This window comes from Phoenix dactylifera, chromosome 7 (assembly GCF_051530095.1).
Source record: "Phoenix dactylifera cultivar Ajwa chromosome 7, Ajwa_hap1_PhDact_Kaust_v1.1, whole genome shotgun sequence".
Classification (NCBI taxonomy): domain Eukaryota; kingdom Viridiplantae; phylum Streptophyta; class Magnoliopsida; order Arecales; family Arecaceae; genus Phoenix; species Phoenix dactylifera.
The window spans coordinates 34,208,813-34,225,898 of NC_143196.1; the positions used below are offsets into that span (position 1 = coordinate 34,208,813).

Below are 17,086 nucleotides of genomic sequence, written 5' to 3' on the forward strand. Positions count from 1 at the left end.
GAAAAGCATGTTGGTTGCTGCTGACTTCTTAAGCTGTGATCAGTTGTTTTACTTCATCCGCCCGAGTTGCTAAGTTAAAAATTTTGTTCAACCCAAAAGTAGAATTAAAAAAGGGAAAAGATGAAGGTTGAAGAACCTTAAGAGTCATGTATAAAAATTCAAAATTGTAGAGTAAAAAATTTTGAGTTTTTATGCACGAATCCTATGGTTCTTCGACCTTCATCTCTCCTTGCAAAATGTGCAACAAGACATTTAAATAGTCTTTACGAAGTTTAACAAATGATTGCACTGTGCTTGTTAGCAAAGCACACGTCAGGCATCAGATGAATTGCCCGTGGTACAAGCATCTCAAATGGAATCAGGCTATACCACGTTGCATAGCACAGAACATCAAAATTTAAAAAAGAAAAAATTGTAACTAGGGAATCAAACCCTAGTTACCAAGTTGCACCACTTGTTTCTAAATCATAGTATTTTGCGCATAGAAACACACACTTCTTCATTGCTTTCAAACCAGGTATAGAAAGTAGGGATTTGGATGGAGAGAAAGCGAAGGGAGAAATTGACAATAGAACATTGGAATGGAAAACGGACACAGAAACCCAAACAAAGATCTAGTGGTCCATGCAAAAGATGCTTCATGTTTGACTCATTCTATCCATAGGGCTTAACACACTTAAATAAAATGGAAACACTGCAAACAGTGCCAAGAAAGTGAAAAATCCCTTGTGTCCCAACTCCCAAGAATGTGTTTCCAGATAACAAATGCATCAAAATCTAGGAGGTAGAGAACCCTACCAACCTTTTAGATGAGCTTAGGGATAATTCTGATTATGATCAATGCAAATGTTTTGAAGAAATAGTTAAGAGACAAATGCCATAGGATTCTTTATCCCTTACATAATATTACCACCATATATAGACAAAAAAAGTAGAACTACCCCATTAAACGCAGACTATGATAATTGAATGGGATCCATCCGCTTGTCGGATGCCATACTTAAAACACGAGGTACGGTTTAGGTCTATGCCATTAAATGGGCAATCACTGAGCCACGTTCCAAGTCATGAATGCTATATAGGTGCAATTGGCCGGGGTCTTGCCAATTTAACTGCTGTCCATCCATGGGTAGGTGTTACAGCGTTTGATGTCTGCATTATATGATACAAGATCGTAGTTTGAGTAATGGTAAACTGCATTCAGAAAAAGGAACGGACAATGGCTTGGTTGGGGCAAGGGGTCCAATGTCCTTGCCATGTCTTCACTTCCAAGACCTTCAAGAACCAGGAGATAAATATAACACCCGGGGCTGCAGCACCCTGGATGCTGAGAGCAACACCATGGCTAATAATGCTATGGAATGCATGGTAAGATATTTAATGTGTTTCAAGCACCTGCTTAGAAGATAATCACCAATTAAAGTTATCACGGTTGTCCAAAAGATTCACATGGAAGTCTGAGTCTTAATAGTTTATCAGCACACTCATGGAGATTTACAAAGTTCAGATGAGCAGTGGTGGTGTGGGACTTGGAAAATCTTTGTTTGCTGATTTGTTTAATGTTCAAGCAGATTAATTTAGTCTAAATGACCAGCAGTAGTAGGATCTCTGCGTAGTGTGTAAGTGTGTGGTGTGAAAGAGAGAGCAGATGGTGTCCGCAACCTTATACTAGCTAGAATCCAATTAACAAGGATGCTTTAAAAAATATACAAGGACCACATGGTAACTAAGAGTGCTAGCTATAAGAACAATAAAAAGGCTATCAGTTTTAGCATATCATCTTAATTAATCATCAAAGAAAAAACATGAAAAATGTAGAGAAACAGAGCAACATCTTATCGCCAACTCAAACATAAGCAGCGCACTTAGGCCTCAACCTAATTTATTACAGAAAAGCATAAGATGAAGGTGCTTCACACATCCTAAACTCTTATACTCAGTGTCTTTTAGACTGCACATTTGCAGGGCATGTGTGGCATAGATTGCATGGTAACCTATCTAAATGCCTTAAATATGTTTTGTCTTTTTCTTCTTCAACTTCAATTATAGGAATGAGAAGGGCTGCTAAGATTATAAAACTTGGCAGGTCCTGCAGGCCACCCATAAAAAATTGAAATATTTCATGCTGGTCCCAACTTTCTCTTTCACTGCCTGATATTAAAATTGAAATCATTTTCTAATATAACAGTCAACAATAGCAGTTGACTTGTGAGCTGGGGGTAGCAAGCTGCCTAGAGATTCTTGGCTCGATTACTGGATGGTGCATTCTTAAAATCCTAATTATTGTGCAGGTAAAGATCTCTCTAAAAAAACAAGATCAGTTAACTTGCAGGACACAACCGTTCCTTCTAATTATTTGGCCTTCCATCTGGGAGGATTTAGGCTGACACATGCCGGTTAATTACTGTACCAATTATCTTGGTCTCACATGTATTTGATGCAGTAATATATCCTGGAAACACATCTTCAACTCAGGACCTGTTTAGCATCGCTCTTGCTCTCTGCTCTTGTCTTAAAAACTCCAGAAAAAAAAATGAACTAAGCAGAACATGATGTACGATGAAAATCCTTTTCTTTCAAATTGTTTGTAGAAGTAATACTTATAAAGATTCTGGCAGCAAAGATTTATTGCTTTCAAAAATGAGTAAAAATAAAAGCAAGGAATAGAAAAAATTTTGTGCAAATGCCATCAATTTTCATATGATATACCACTAATTTACAGAGGAACAAGAGCAGGAAAAACAGCAATCAAACTCTATTCTTAAAAAATTTAATGCCAAACAGGCCTTCTGCATCTAGGTCTCTGCAAATTTTGAACACGAGCCTCTTTTAGTTCTCTATTGCACGCTTGATTGACAGGTTCCAGTTGCTACAAGATAAGGAGATGAGCAGTCTCCTATTGGCAACCTCACTTTAAAATCTGATTGTAAAATCACTGCAGAATGTGTTCTTGTCTATCTCCACCCATATCTAAAATAAAATCCAATGTTAATATTGCTTATTCTTTATCGATGCCAATTAAAAAACTTGTACCATATTGTTTTCTCTTTACACGTGCATGTCCCGTTCCAGCCTAGGAGGCTGCAGCATAAAGCTTGGCTGCGATACCCCAAGTAACTCCAACAATCACTCTTACTTGCAACTTGAGAATGCAGCAGCAATGTAAAATGGAATTTGCTAAGCGCGATGAAATCAAAAGTATCTGTATTTAGGCTATATATAGGAAATTCAGAAAAAAGAAATCTCTTGAGGATTTCTGGAAGCAGAAAAATGCAAAAACTAGCATATATGCAAAGTAATTAAAGTTTTGCAGATTAAAATCTCACAGTATAAATATAAAGGAGAATTTTCTTGACATATTATTATGTTTGATAACTCAGAAGCAAAGACCAGATAGACTTCTCAGTACTTAATTAAACATTCAAAAACATCGTACTAGAGACTTTAAACAACCCAAACAAAGTTCTACATAATGTACCTAAGAGGTGCAATCACCACCATCTAGCTGACCAGAGGCTTCAACAAGCTGCACTGTATAGCAAGGTGTGACTGATTCCTGCTGGTAGCTTCTTTCTGATTGTACCCGCATTTTGTCCTAAAAAGAGCTGGTCTGGGCAGCTCCATGAGTCAAAGCTGCATAAGAGAACAGATATATCATGTGCCAACCTCCAAAAACAAAAAATACCACATCAAGCCTGAATTCTTTGGTGCTTCGGCATACTGTAGCACTTGGTCACTCTTCAACGAGGTTCACTAGCTCATATTCCACCAAAGAAAGGTTGTTGTCCTCCTTAACAGTGAAATCAGCTGGATCAGCGACTTCAACACGGCCCCATTTATCCACGGCCAGCCTCATGGATCCCTTAAACATGTCAATCTTTGCATTTCGAAGTATCACGGTTGTCCCTGGCTTCATCAAGTCCACTGAATGCATACCATGCATTATTTTAGTTATGAATGAAAAAAATAAAGAACATGACGGGAAAAAAATATTAGGAAATATACTAAAGTTAGAAATTCTTGGGATATATTGTTGATGCCATCTGTACATGTTTGGAGTTTGTACACCTGTAGGATGATAATGTGCAGTGGAGATGAAAGTAAAAACTAGTTTCAATTATGATTGCGTTCATAATATTGCATTTGTGAAAGAACAATGCTTGAAAAAGCCGGTCAAATATACCATAAGCATAAAAAAGTTGATTTGGTGCACACATGCATACATAATAGGTATGAACAAGTTAAGCTTATGCAATATTGTAAAAAAAAAAATTGATTCAAAAAACAAATGAGCACATTGATTTCTTGCAACAGTTTGTAACATTGGACATGTTTGCTAGAGAAAGGTGTCTACGTGAATGTAAACACGATAGGAGAAAAAGTTGATAATATATTAAGGCCTACAAATAAAGTTAATTGTATTCCTGAAAAATTACTCATCCAATAGAAAGTGTTTCAAATAGTCAAGATCAAGATGTACGTGTAACTTTCATGTTATGAACTATTAAGTAGGCCTAGAACTAGTATATAGTTTCAGAAAGAATCCCGACAGATGCTTAGGTATAAAGTGTCTTAAAGATCAAGCACAGGAGTAGAACATAAGAAACTTCTTAAAAATTAAAAACATCTCAGGAAACTGCCCAATTGATTGTTTGTAAGTCCATGGATAAATACAATTGTGAGCATAGAAAAATATAGTCACAGTAAATGACGATGAAATCTGAGTACATAGAAGACCAAAACCAACTGGAGAGAGAAAGAATTATAAGAACTTGCTTCACTTGCAAGAGACTATCTGACCAAGTGCATGGACAGCTGAAATCTGGTGCTGATCGAAAGAAAAGCAATTAAATATATCATCAAAACATAAAAAAAAAGGCAGAGATTGGGACGATGGACAAGGAATAAGCAAACAGCTGTATCATAAAGTGCAATTAATGGTTATAAGATCATAAGCAAAAAAGATCATATGCATGGAATATATGATGATCAAATTAGGCTTCATCTGATGCACAGAATTGGAAAGCTTGGTGATGACTGTAGCTACTTGATCAGATCTGTGTAAACAAGCATGCATGAACACCTGTAATATGCACGGACAGAAAGATGTGAATTTATGCATTTTTTTGTTGAGTCAGCTGCTCTCATGATGCATCCTAAAATGTCAGTCTGAAGCCCAAGTGCACATGCAGTAGGCAAAAAAAAGGACAGCTATATTATAAGATCATACATTTTCAATAAATCAAATCGATGCAAGTGCAAGCCTGAGGGCTTCACAAAATTGTGTCCGCAAAAAATAGCATACAAGTTACAGATGAAGGCATTAATGACTACATGCATGCGTGAATGTGAAGATTAACCATAAATTTGATATTCCTAAGCAATTGCTTGGTTGAAACTATATACAAAATCTTTGGAATGTAACGACTAATACATAAGTGCATGTTTCAGAATGCAGCATATACTCACAACTCATTTATACATGAGAGTTATCTAAAAAAAGGATAAAAACAAAGAAATCTTGGTAAAAGTAGGCACCAGGAAAGAGCTTCTAGCAGATTGAGAAGGAAGGGTTAACATGCTTCACCAAGACATCTTACTAGAGTAAATAAAAATGACAAAGGAAGGACAGCATATATATGGTACTCGACAATCAAGTCAACCTTCTAACTGGAACACCTAAAAAAATGGTTTCTGTGCATGAGTTTGTGTACACGCATGCACATAAAAATACACATAGATGAATACACAGAAGCATATAATACACATCTATACATTTTACAAATTAAAAAAAAAGAAATTATAATAAATGCATGTGGATACATTTACAAATTTGTGTTTTCATATCATCCATGTGTATGAGAACACAGATAGATGTCTATGAGACTTTTTAGTCATCTCTGAGTGTGTATGCGACAGTGCATATGTGCTGATCTCTTTGCTTTAAATTACTGATAAAGCATTACGAATGGGACTTTAAAACCACTACAATGGATCCAAATTTGGGTAAATAGAAGAGGAAGTAAAAGGGAGGGAGATGAATAGTTGATCATTTAAGCTAAAATGGCAGCAAACTAAACTGTAAACAATGTAGCCTCTATAAATGCCTCCAGCAAGGTGATGAGGTGAATATTCGCCTCCCAAAAAGCCTTTAGCCATTAAGCAGAAGTGAAGTAATATTCAAGAAAGAAAGATGTGAAAGAATAAAACAACTTATAGAAATGACCCCAGCAATCAAGAATGCACATATGTCCAAATGGTGGTTAACAGACACTAAAGATGAAGTCCTGGTACAATGCAATAATCAAAACAATAAATTACATGAGTAAATTATTTTGGTTAATATTAGTGACAGAAAATGGGAAAAAATCTTTATTCTTTTGAGAAATATGGAGAAACAGGAACTCGAGAGGGTGGAGGAAAATAGTTTCTGATGATAACAACGTACAGAAAGTTTCTCATATTTGATCAATTTTTGCTCGCAAATTCCATTTAAGCTATAGACAGGACAAGAGCATTGCTCTGGTTGTATCTACAAAATGATCTTATATCGATCAGCATTCTGGGAGGTGACCTTGAGCTGAATAACAGCTTCAAGATCTATGACAGTTTTTTAATTATATAACTAGACTTTAAGAAGATTTCTCAGCATAACAAAGATTGAATGTAATAGCCAAAGTGGCAAGATACTTGGTCCTTCTAAAAGCTGGCAGCATCACCCTGGTCTGGTCATGGGACTATGAAGTTTTTCCCCCAACAGTTTACAAATTATTTTATTTCTGAAGCTTATCCAATTTCTTTTTATTCTTGGTTCTATCATCCATCAGTAAAATTGTTCGGTATTTTGGAGCAAAGACAGCTTGCCTCCAATATAATGCTTCATGATGAAACGTAAACAGAGGGGGAAACTGAAAAGAAACTCCTACAAGGACAATGAGCACTAGCTGTGTACAAAAGAGACGTGCAAATATCATAGTAGCATCATGATCACAAATTTAGAAACTAGAGTGTACAATTATATCATAAATGTATTACTAGTGTACCAAACAAACAAAATTATTAAAAATAAAAGAGGTCAATCGACTATTTATTTGTAAAACATTAGCTAATAGGTTTTTATTTAAGGTAATGTCTACCTTGTTCATTCCTGGCTGTAAAAACTATCATTCCAGTTTCATCCCCGACCAAACATTCAGCAATACGCATCCGTCGAACTTGAGGCCCATCAGGGCGCCCCTTCTGCAAAACCATCTTTGAGTCGACCACCTTCACTGTGAGGGTATGCCCAGTGGTGCCAGGTCGAAGCTGATCAACCTTGGTAAACACTGGTTTTCTCAATCCAGGCTTCGATTCAGCCATTTCTGAAAAGGCACATGGATTGGCAGAAAAACATTTTTTTAGCAAAAGGTTTTCATGGTTGATGGCAAAGCTTTTACAACATAATGACAACCAATGCCTCTCTATCATGGTTTTAACATCATTATAGTCATGTAATTGCCCAAAGCTGAAACCATCATCATCCATGATAACTTCATAATAGGTTTTTGTTTGACTAACCAAAAACTTTTCCGGCATTATTTATTATTGTTCTATATCAGCCATTACTGCTAATTGTAAATGGCACTTAACCACTAGCAACAAGAAAAATAACAGCTAGCTAGTTATGTCATATTTAAATAGTAAATCTTTTCATCCAAAAAATAGCATAAATAATAAAACATAGTTTCAGAGACACTATGGTATTATCATAGCAAACAAAATTAAGTACACTGACTAGTAACGGTATAAAATAACAACAATATGAACGTTGTAGATACGGTCATAAAGCATAAAAAATGCTGATTATCTACAGTTTTATGTTTATGGTAAAACAAAGGCACTTTAAAACCATTATAATGTCAAAATATCCGTTATATAATACCATGCTTTTGATACACAAAATGAAGGCTTCTGAATTGTAGACACAAAGCTTGAATTTTTTTTTCGGGGGAGTAGGGGGGTGCTAGAGTTGTTTAATGAACAACACTGCCATAAATTAATCAAACCACGAAAGAAACTCCACAACATATTCCCTCAATGTGATCTACAATCATAACAAAAATAATGATATTTATACCAACCCGATCGATCTAATTCAGACCATCCCCTACCCAATCGCAATAAACAATTCTAAAATCCATGACACCAATACTGAATCCCTTTTAGGATTTCTCGCCTAATCAACAAATCCACACATAGAAAACCTTTAAAAAAATCGTAACCCAATATACCGCATACTAAAACATAAGGAAATTCCCATACGATCTTGCATCCGCATCCGAATCCACAAAGACACAACAAAAATCCTTATCTAGAAAAATATGTCAACAATAATTTTAAAAATATTTCCCATCAAATAAACAGAGAACAAACCCGAGCCCTAAATCAAGAAAGAAATTACGCCGCGGGTGGAGAATGAAAGCGAACCCAAAACCCTAAATTAGGAATTAATGGGGAACGGACATGATTGGAAGAACTAGGGTTTCAAACGCCTACCTTTTCTATCCTTCTTTTCTCCCTTCGTGTTATTTGTCTGCTCTTCCGGAGATCCGTGGGTCGCCGCTGAGGGGGAGAGACTTTCGGGGGAAGCTCGGCTTTTGAGGGATCGGGAGCAAGTTTGTAGCCGTCCGATTTGAGAAGATCGGATCCGTATACATGGGTGGCGATGATTGCCCTCCAAACATCAGATATTTACAAGATTGTATCCTGATCGATATCCTCATCAACTTTTTGACTTTGCAGGTAAAGAGGTATGTCTGGTCCAGACTCTACTTTTTTTTTTTTTTTTAACTTTAGAAATATAAATAATTTATTTATAATTTATTGTTCTATGAAAAAAAAAAAAAATTTGATAGCTTAGATGGAGAACAGCCCAAGCCTCGTGTTATGCTGTATCATGGTTTCTTTTTATTTACAGTTTGATTGGATTAAGCTTTGTCCAATTTTTTTATAGAAAATAAAAGGTCAATCTCATACATAATTCCAAACTCAAATTTTAGTCAATTCAGATTTAAGGCTAAAGTTGGATCAGAACTAAAGTGGTCAAATCTATCTACTTTAGTAGATGGGTTAAATTATTTTCTTTCAAAAATAAAATAGTTTAAATTAAATAATAATATAGTAAATAAATGATAAATACTTTATTTTTTCCTTCTAACCCGACTACTTTATTTAACACAAGAATAATTTATACTTCAATATATATATATATATATATATATATATATATATATTAAATATCTATTTCTTCCTTCAGTAGATTCTTTTTAACCTTGACAATTTCATCCTTATTTTTCAGGCTTGCAACTTGCAAGCCAAGGTGGAGCCTAAATTTTTAAAATGAGCCTTACTACACCGTACCCACTAACATAATATCATCTATTTTTTTTGTTCTTCCCTACTTTGTTTTCATTTCATGGAATAGTACCGCTAAATTCCATACCTTATTTAGCTTCTTTTTTTTTCCTTGCAATAGACAGGGATCTTTGTTTCTTTGCAATCGATAAAATGTGAAGACAAAATCTAGTTGCTGAAAGTGTCGTGATAGGACTTTTGCATTGATTTCTATATATATGAAAAATTTTGCATATACATTATTGCAATTATGGAAGTTTAAATAAACTTTTTTTTTATAAACCGGATAAAATATACTGTTCGTTCAAAAAAGCCAAAAAAAAAAAAAGATGATGAAGAGAGAGAGGGAAGGGAGGCTTCCTAATTATCCCAAAAAAAGCCACCGGAGTATGGAACTACATATGCAGCAGCCCGGTCAGTTGCCCTATGTAGTTGCACTAATCAAAAGGTCAAAAAGACAGGCACTTCAATCAAATTAAGCCAGACCAAGGAGTGGCTGGGAAAATTGTTGACCCTTGGAGATGGCCAATGACTTCAGTGCCTAGCTTTAAGAGCCCTAGCTGATTGAAATATTGGTATATATCCAAGAAGCTTCCCTTTGATCGCTTTTAGTTGAATACCTTCTGACAATACTGTTCTATCATTATTTCTCAGGTTCGCATTGATCATTTCTTCAAGCAGACACTAGGAAAAAGGTTTGATAACTAATATTATATATGCCATGGATGTTCCTGAAATCTCCCCTTAAGCCAATTCCTCAGCCATGAGGTTTAAGGTGTCATCTCCAGATAAGCTCATCAAAGTTTCAGTGAGGTAGTAGGTTACTGAATTTATGAATGGACCAGTATCTATCAGCAAGATCTCTGGTGACTCTCTCCTCTCCATGCTCATTTAGAATATTTCTGAATTTTCGACACAAATGATTCCAATCTCCTGTCAGTAAACTCAGCAAGACCGGTGAAACAAACACAAGCACAACCACTATATGAATCAATTTGATGCATCAATCCAGAACAGCACAATCAGCTGAAAGAAAATTTCCCTGCTAGCCACCATAGTTAGTGACATAATTGTTACTCTGAACAGAGGACTTAGTTAACAAATCCATACAGTGAACTCTAGGATTTATTTGAACTTCTGACAACTTGGTTAACAAATACATAGAGTGAACTCTAGGATTTATTTGGACTTCTGACAACCCACCCACTGATTCGTACAAAGAAGTCCCTCTTTCATCGACCAAAGTATGATCAGATGTACTGGCTCGCCAGTTTGCCTTCCCTGACAATGTAATTTTGTGGGGGGAAGTCCTCTCCCTTGAAGTATTTATCCAACATGTCCTTAGTTCCAGCAGCATATCTCAGCTGCACCATTTCAGTTTAAATTTAGCAATCAGATCACCTACCAGAAAGAGCTAAAGAGCAGAGGAATAGACATCTAGTCAAAAATGGCATACTTGGCCATCAATGGTAGTTCCTGAAATGTGAGGCGTCATTGCATGGTTGGGCATGTATCGCCATGGGTGATCCTTTGGAGCAGGCTGTGGGTACCACACATCACCACTGTAACCTGAAGATTGGGGGAAAAAGTGGTAACTCAGGCACCATTCCATGTATATATATAATTTCAAAAAAAAAATAAAAAAAAGGACTCAAATTAGAGTTTAGAATAAGACATGAAAAAAAAATCCAAGAGGTCTATATGTGGATTTTTTTTGTTTTGAATAAGCTACTTTGCAGGCAGCTAGAACCAGCTCAAAACTATTAATATTTACTGTGATTTGTTGGAAGGAGTGCACTTCCACCATTCAAGAATCCCCTGGATACTATAATCAGGAAAAAAGAAAAAGCACCATTTTCCAGGTGCTGGAGAATAGTGCATTGAGGGTCACTTTGACATGATCCTTGAGAGCAGGGAACTATCAAACTGGAGATCAAGCAATAAAGTAAATTTTTCATTATCCTATCTATTAAAATTTGATTAACTATCCTTCTGTGACTAGTGAGATTCTTTCTCTTGACCAATCAGTCAATGAGAAACATGTCAGCCCAAACTTACTAGACTATGACAAACTATCCTTCTGTGACTAGTGAGATTCTTTCTCCTTGATCTAGACTATGACAAATTCTTGCAACCCCTTGGTGTCCTCTCCAGAGCCAGACCGGGACTGAGTTATTATAAAAGATGATATCAGGTGATGGATCACCATAACGTACAAGAAATAAATTTTCACAAATGAGAAGCAGAATTTCAGATGGAGATTCAATTATTTCCCACACAAAACTGGTAGATGAACAGTAATAAACCTGCAATGTGGCCACTGGAGCAAGCATCTACAACTGCTTGAGTATCCATGATTGCTCCTCGGGCATTATTTACAATGAGAACTCCCTTCTTCAGCTTTGCAATCCTATCTTTGTCAAACATTCCTCTGAAGAAATGAATAGTTACATAATGAAGAAGATGAGCATTTAATAGCCTAAGATATATTGCGCACGCAGAGTCACAGATTTTAAAAAGATAGTGAACACATATATCCTGGTCCATGGACAGACAATGAAAAATAGCTAAAAATCAATGAGCACATCCTTTCTACGTCTGTTGGCACTAAAGTTGCAGCTCCAGCTTATCATCTCCCTACCATAATTCTAATGATTTCAAATCTCAGTGATCACTGTCAAGCCTTACCTAAGCAGTATAAATAATGCTAAATTTTTTTTTTCAATAAGACATCTTGAATAGGTTTTCCCTATATCCTGATGTACTTAGTTGCAAACATTACATAAATGGTTATCAGACACCGCACTTTTGAGGAAAACTTGAATACTTTTGAAACTTCAACTGAAGGAAAGTTTTAGTATTATGTGCTCTGGAAACCTTACAAAATGCACAAATAGATATCTTATGCTGATAAAGACACGAGATATTTCCAACATGAAAATCAATAACAAGAACAAACTAAGTAGCACTCGGTAACACAAAAGTGAAAAGCTCAATGGAAAATCAAAACTGTAGTTCTAAAAGAAACAGAGCATGTCTTACCTTTCAATGATGTGATTCATTATCACCATAAAACTATAAGTGATAAAAGCTATTCTTCTGAAGTCTATAACTCAAGTTATGAGAAGAATATTACCATCAGCATCTTCGATAGTGTTATTCATAGTTTGATTACACCCCAGAAGTAATCTTAGTAGCTTTCTATAACTTCATTATGCCTGCATATGCTTCTAGAAAGCTACCATTGATGATAAATTGACTCTGGCATAAGTTTTTCCCGTGTCATCTATGTCAAATAAATTTTCTAGAAACATGGACCATTTCATATAGAATAAACTTAATTTTAAGTTGCGACTTTTGCATAGAAACCTTAACAGTAATGAATAAATGACACCGGAAGAATAAATTCATAATAAAGAAAACTAGACAGATGAAGAAAAAGTTACCTAGTTTTCTCAGTAAGAGGCATGTTGATAACAACAATGTCACACTTAGCAAGCATAGCATCAAGATCTTCCTCAAATTTTGCCCCAATCTCTTTCTCTAGTTGAGGTTCCATTTTGAGCCGATCATGGTACAGCAGATTGCAGTTGAAGGGCTTTAGACGCTGGAGCAAAAGCTTTCCAATGCGGCCAGCCCCAACAGTCCCAACAGTCTTGCCTTCAAGGTCGTAGGCCCTATATGCAATGGCTGCAACATTCCATTCACCTTCAATCACCTGATGATAGCCAGGTAGAAAGTTTCGGACAAGAATGAGAATTCGCATGAGCTCATCTTCTGCAACCGAGACCACATTGCTTCCAGTGACCTCAGCAACAGTCAGTCCAGCTTCAGCTGCTGCTTTCAAATCAATGTGGTCAGAGCCAATCCCAGCAGTGAGAAGAAGTTGCAAGTTCTTGGCCTTCTTGATTCTGTCCGCCGTAACATAGGCCGGATGGAAGGGGGTGGATATTAAAACATGCAGATCAGGGATATGTTTCTCAAGCTCTGGGTAAGAACACAGAAATTTTAGTATTGCAACATTTAATCGAAGCAAGCATTGCATTAATAGACTGTCAAAATATATATTACTTATGACTTGAAAATGAGATAGAGAACTCAATTATCCATCACAAACAAGGTAAGAGTGAATCCATGTATCAGCCATGAATTTTGGAATCACATATAGACTTTGTACCATTTCAATTATACTGATGTTATTTATGGTATAAAATGATGCATGAATCCACTAAATTGGCATTATTAAAGGCTACATTTTAAACCAGAGAAATTATGTGTGTCGTATAGGGTTGCAGAAAATTAATACAAAGCAGCATAAGCCAATAAGAGGGTCTTTTTTTTTTCCTCTTGCTTTTTGACAGTGTTTCCTCTTTGATAGAAGAAAGCAATTCAGTGCACCAAAATTCTAGGGCAATATTAGGAAAAATAATTTAAACTTGCTTATCGAAACAAGATAAATAGTGCATTACTAGCTAAGAGGCATAGAATCTCCTATATGAATATATGTCTATCCATGTGATAACCAAATACCCTGCCCATGGACTTCAGCCAATTCAGTGAATTCTTTTTGTACCATTTACACTTACCAACTACCAAGAGTTAAATCCAAGGTCAAACACTAGTTTCTTCTACCAATCTGGTTTTCTTATGTCTCCATCCTCCTAATGAACCCCATCACACACATCCAAACTCCTTTCCATATCTAGCACTCTTCTGATCTTCCATGTAACTAACTCTTAAATAGATTTGAGAAGACAAATGTTTGAATTTAACTAAAAATAAGCATACAATTCATTGATGTTGATGCATAGTTTCAGTTCACTAACTTTTATACATTAAAATCACAAGCTTACACACAAAATTAATTTTAAATCACCAAATACTGACCACAGTTCGGGCCTTCTTTGTCATCAGTGACAATGTACTGGTGGCCCTGAGATTCCAGCCACTCACGAATGCCCAAGCCTCGCTCAGCGCACCCTAAGAAGTTAGGATTCAGCGTCGCGTATTCATTGGCCTTGTAGAACACCCCAACAATCTTTTTGCTCCCAGGGGAAGCCTGCATGATATTAAGAAATCAAAATCAGGCAACCGAAGTCTGTACTCTGAGGCATACAGTGATCAAATGACTAAAAATGAATAAAGAAGTTGACTTCAAATCCAGGAAATAAAATAGCGGCAGCGATAAGATTTCAGATTGCAGACTGCTTCAGAAAATTACACGTTATACATTCACTTCGGGGAGAATGGTTTTGGCTTTTTCTAACAAAACCAAATTCTTGATACATGAAAAAAAAAAAAAAATCCACATATCAAGACCAGACTCAAGGCAAGTAAATAAAGAGCCAGCAATAAAGCTAAAGTTTTCCCATCTCATCTCTAGATAAAGAGAAAAAAAACGGGAGAAAACAAAGCCTGGCAGATGGCTTTCTATAGTATACAAAAGGAAGAACATTGTTTGTTAACTTAAAACTTAACTTTCACTCTAGTTTTCATTAAAGGAACGGGCAGCACTCTCAGCGGAATTATATCAAAAAAGTAGGAGACAAAATTAAAATGCATAGAACTGCGCTTGAATCACTTCAAATAGTGGGCAGGAAGCCCATCACCTAAAGCTTACTCAAATTAGTGCTTCAATAAAAAAATAAAAAAAGGAAAATTCATAGATTCGCTTTTACAAAAAAGATAATTTTTGCATTAGTTAATCCAAAAGGAACAATTTTTTAAAGCGCAACTAGTGGCGTTCTAGTAATAAATTACCAAAATATACCAAAAACACAGAACACTCCTAGTCACACCATATAGCAAGAACCGAAGCAAATAACCCGAAGCTTCCTCATAGTATGACTTCAAAACAATTGAAGATGGCAAATGTACATATTATTTTGTCGAAATAACTAAAAATCAATCTTTAAACAAGATTTGAGGAACAAGCAGCAGTACGATACTAAAAATGGGAGAGAAAAATAGGAAGTCCTCCAAATCACTTCAAACAGTGAGATCAAAAACAAATCACCTAAAGTACTCAGATTGATACTAAAAAGAATCCAAAAAAAAAAATAGAAATTTTAGTAGATTACATGGAGCTGTCTCGTGAGAGGAGAGACATCGAGAACCCTTGGAGCCAGGGACCGAATCGCGCGCTTCGTCGCCGTCAACATCGCCATGATTCGAAGTTAGAAGGAAAGGAGAAGGAGGAGGAGGAGGGGGGGGGTTGTTTATGGAGGTGTGGGAAGTAAACAATGAGAGGGGGAGTGTGCATGGGAGAGCAGAAGAAGACGAAAGCGGTGCAAGGTCCCCGCGAGCGCGAGGGGCGCAGTCGCACGTGTGGATTCTTCTGTCGGACTTGGATCCAGTGTCTTGGCTATTTCACGAGAGAAAATAGAGAATCGCTAATCGTCTGACACGTTCTCACGGCTTCTAGAAATTACGGGACGTGGCGATAGAGGAACGAGTATTGCCTCCATTTACGGACTGGTGGCTGTGAAACGAGTGGCTTCCTTTCTATTGCCCTTTTCTTGAAATAAAAAACAAACAAACAAAAAAAAAACTTTAGGTTTAGAGTTTACAGCACGCGGGCGGTTCAGCCATGGAGGATGGATTCAGGATGCGGATAAGTTCGTGCACTAAACGCGACTTTGAAATGTCATCTGGACCCACCTTGACTAGTCGACCAGATAATGGGTTAGGTAAGTAAATAATTGGATGCAGAAAAGGAAAGGCCATCCGTTTTGGCGCGGAATAGAATCCATGAGCGGACCCACCTATCTCTCATGCAACCAGCCTTTATGAGCTGGCCTGGATTTGTTTGACGTATTAGTGAGAATTTCCCCAAAGTGGCCATAAAATGCTAAACAGCTATATAGTAATGCATGTAAAATACAATAGCAACAAACACTTTGGCAGCCATAGGCATAAGAAGACATAAGGAACTACTACATGACAAGTAAACAGCTATCTAGTGCACAAAATACTTGCAAGTAAACATCTAACAATAAAACAATCTCACATATTTCTGTTTTTTTTGCAGATGATTATTTTTTGGTAGCCAAAGCTACTGTAAAGGACAGTAAATGCAATTTAGTAGTCCTACAAAGAATGAAACTTGTACTTATTTGGGTGTACCGGTATTTGGGAAGTGCAAATGTTAATCCACTATCAGGCAAAATTTGGAGGAGAATCGGCAGTTGGAAATGGAAGATGTCATCTTTTGATGGAAGGAGAATTCTCATTCAGTCTATTCTCTACTCAACAATGTCGTTTGTTTTAGCCAACTGCGCTGTGCCGCTGAGAGTGCTGGATAGAATGGAAGACGTAATGAGGCGCGTGGCATGCACTCCAGCTGATGGTTTCCAAGAGTACGTGATTTAAAACCAGCTGCACAGTACGTACACTGATATATTCCCATGTGCGTATGAAGGCAGGCAATAATAAGATTACGTTCCTTTCCATGTCCATGTTTGATAGTAATGGACGCCAATATTTTCCAAGTGCTCTACACAGAAGAAGTTATTCTACTCAAAGAAGGAAGGCATCCTCCAGGAGAAATGAAGTCGGAGCTTCTCGGCAACTGATGGAATGGGATGGCCACCGGACCGTTCAAGCAAGGCATGTTCTGGAACGAAGACGAGGATTTAGAGTCACTAGATAGAAACGGCGGATTGTTCTAATTCGACAACAGCTGCTCTCTAGT

At 36.7% G+C, this 17,086-nt stretch overlaps 2 protein-coding genes across 3 annotated transcripts; both read right to left on the bottom strand.

Moving 5' to 3' along the window:
• Positions 1–3,330: 3,330 nt before the first annotated feature.
• Positions 3,331–8,682, bottom strand: LOC103701977 (uncharacterized protein At4g28440-like). 2 transcript variants are annotated; one of them, XM_008784219.5, is made up of 4 exons: positions 8,536–8,682; positions 7,137–7,361; positions 3,722–3,924; positions 3,331–3,633 (listed from the first exon to the last, which is right to left on the bottom strand). In XM_008784219.5, exons 2-3 carry the CDS (start codon positions 7,357–7,359, stop codon positions 3,734–3,736), a joined length of 414 nt encoding a protein of 137 aa, XP_008782441.1. In that variant the 5' UTR covers positions 7,360–7,361; positions 8,536–8,682; the 3' UTR covers positions 3,331–3,633; positions 3,722–3,733. The 2 variants fall into 2 exon arrangements, with proteins under 2 accessions (XP_008782441.1, XP_008782440.1); XM_008784218.6 differs by having other exon boundaries at positions 3,331–3,924.
• Positions 8,683–10,420: 1,738 nt separating this feature from the next.
• On the bottom strand, positions 10,421–16,004 carry FDH (formate dehydrogenase). The gene is made up of 6 exons (XM_008784223.6): positions 15,474–16,004; positions 14,281–14,452; positions 12,840–13,380; positions 11,700–11,824; positions 10,850–10,962; positions 10,421–10,757 (listed from the first exon to the last, which is right to left on the bottom strand). The coding sequence occupies exons 1-6, from the start codon at positions 15,558–15,560 to the stop codon at positions 10,644–10,646; spliced, it is 1,152 nt and encodes a 383-aa protein (XP_008782445.4). The 5' UTR covers positions 15,561–16,004; the 3' UTR covers positions 10,421–10,643.
• Between the last annotated feature and the right edge of the window lie 1,082 nt (positions 16,005–17,086).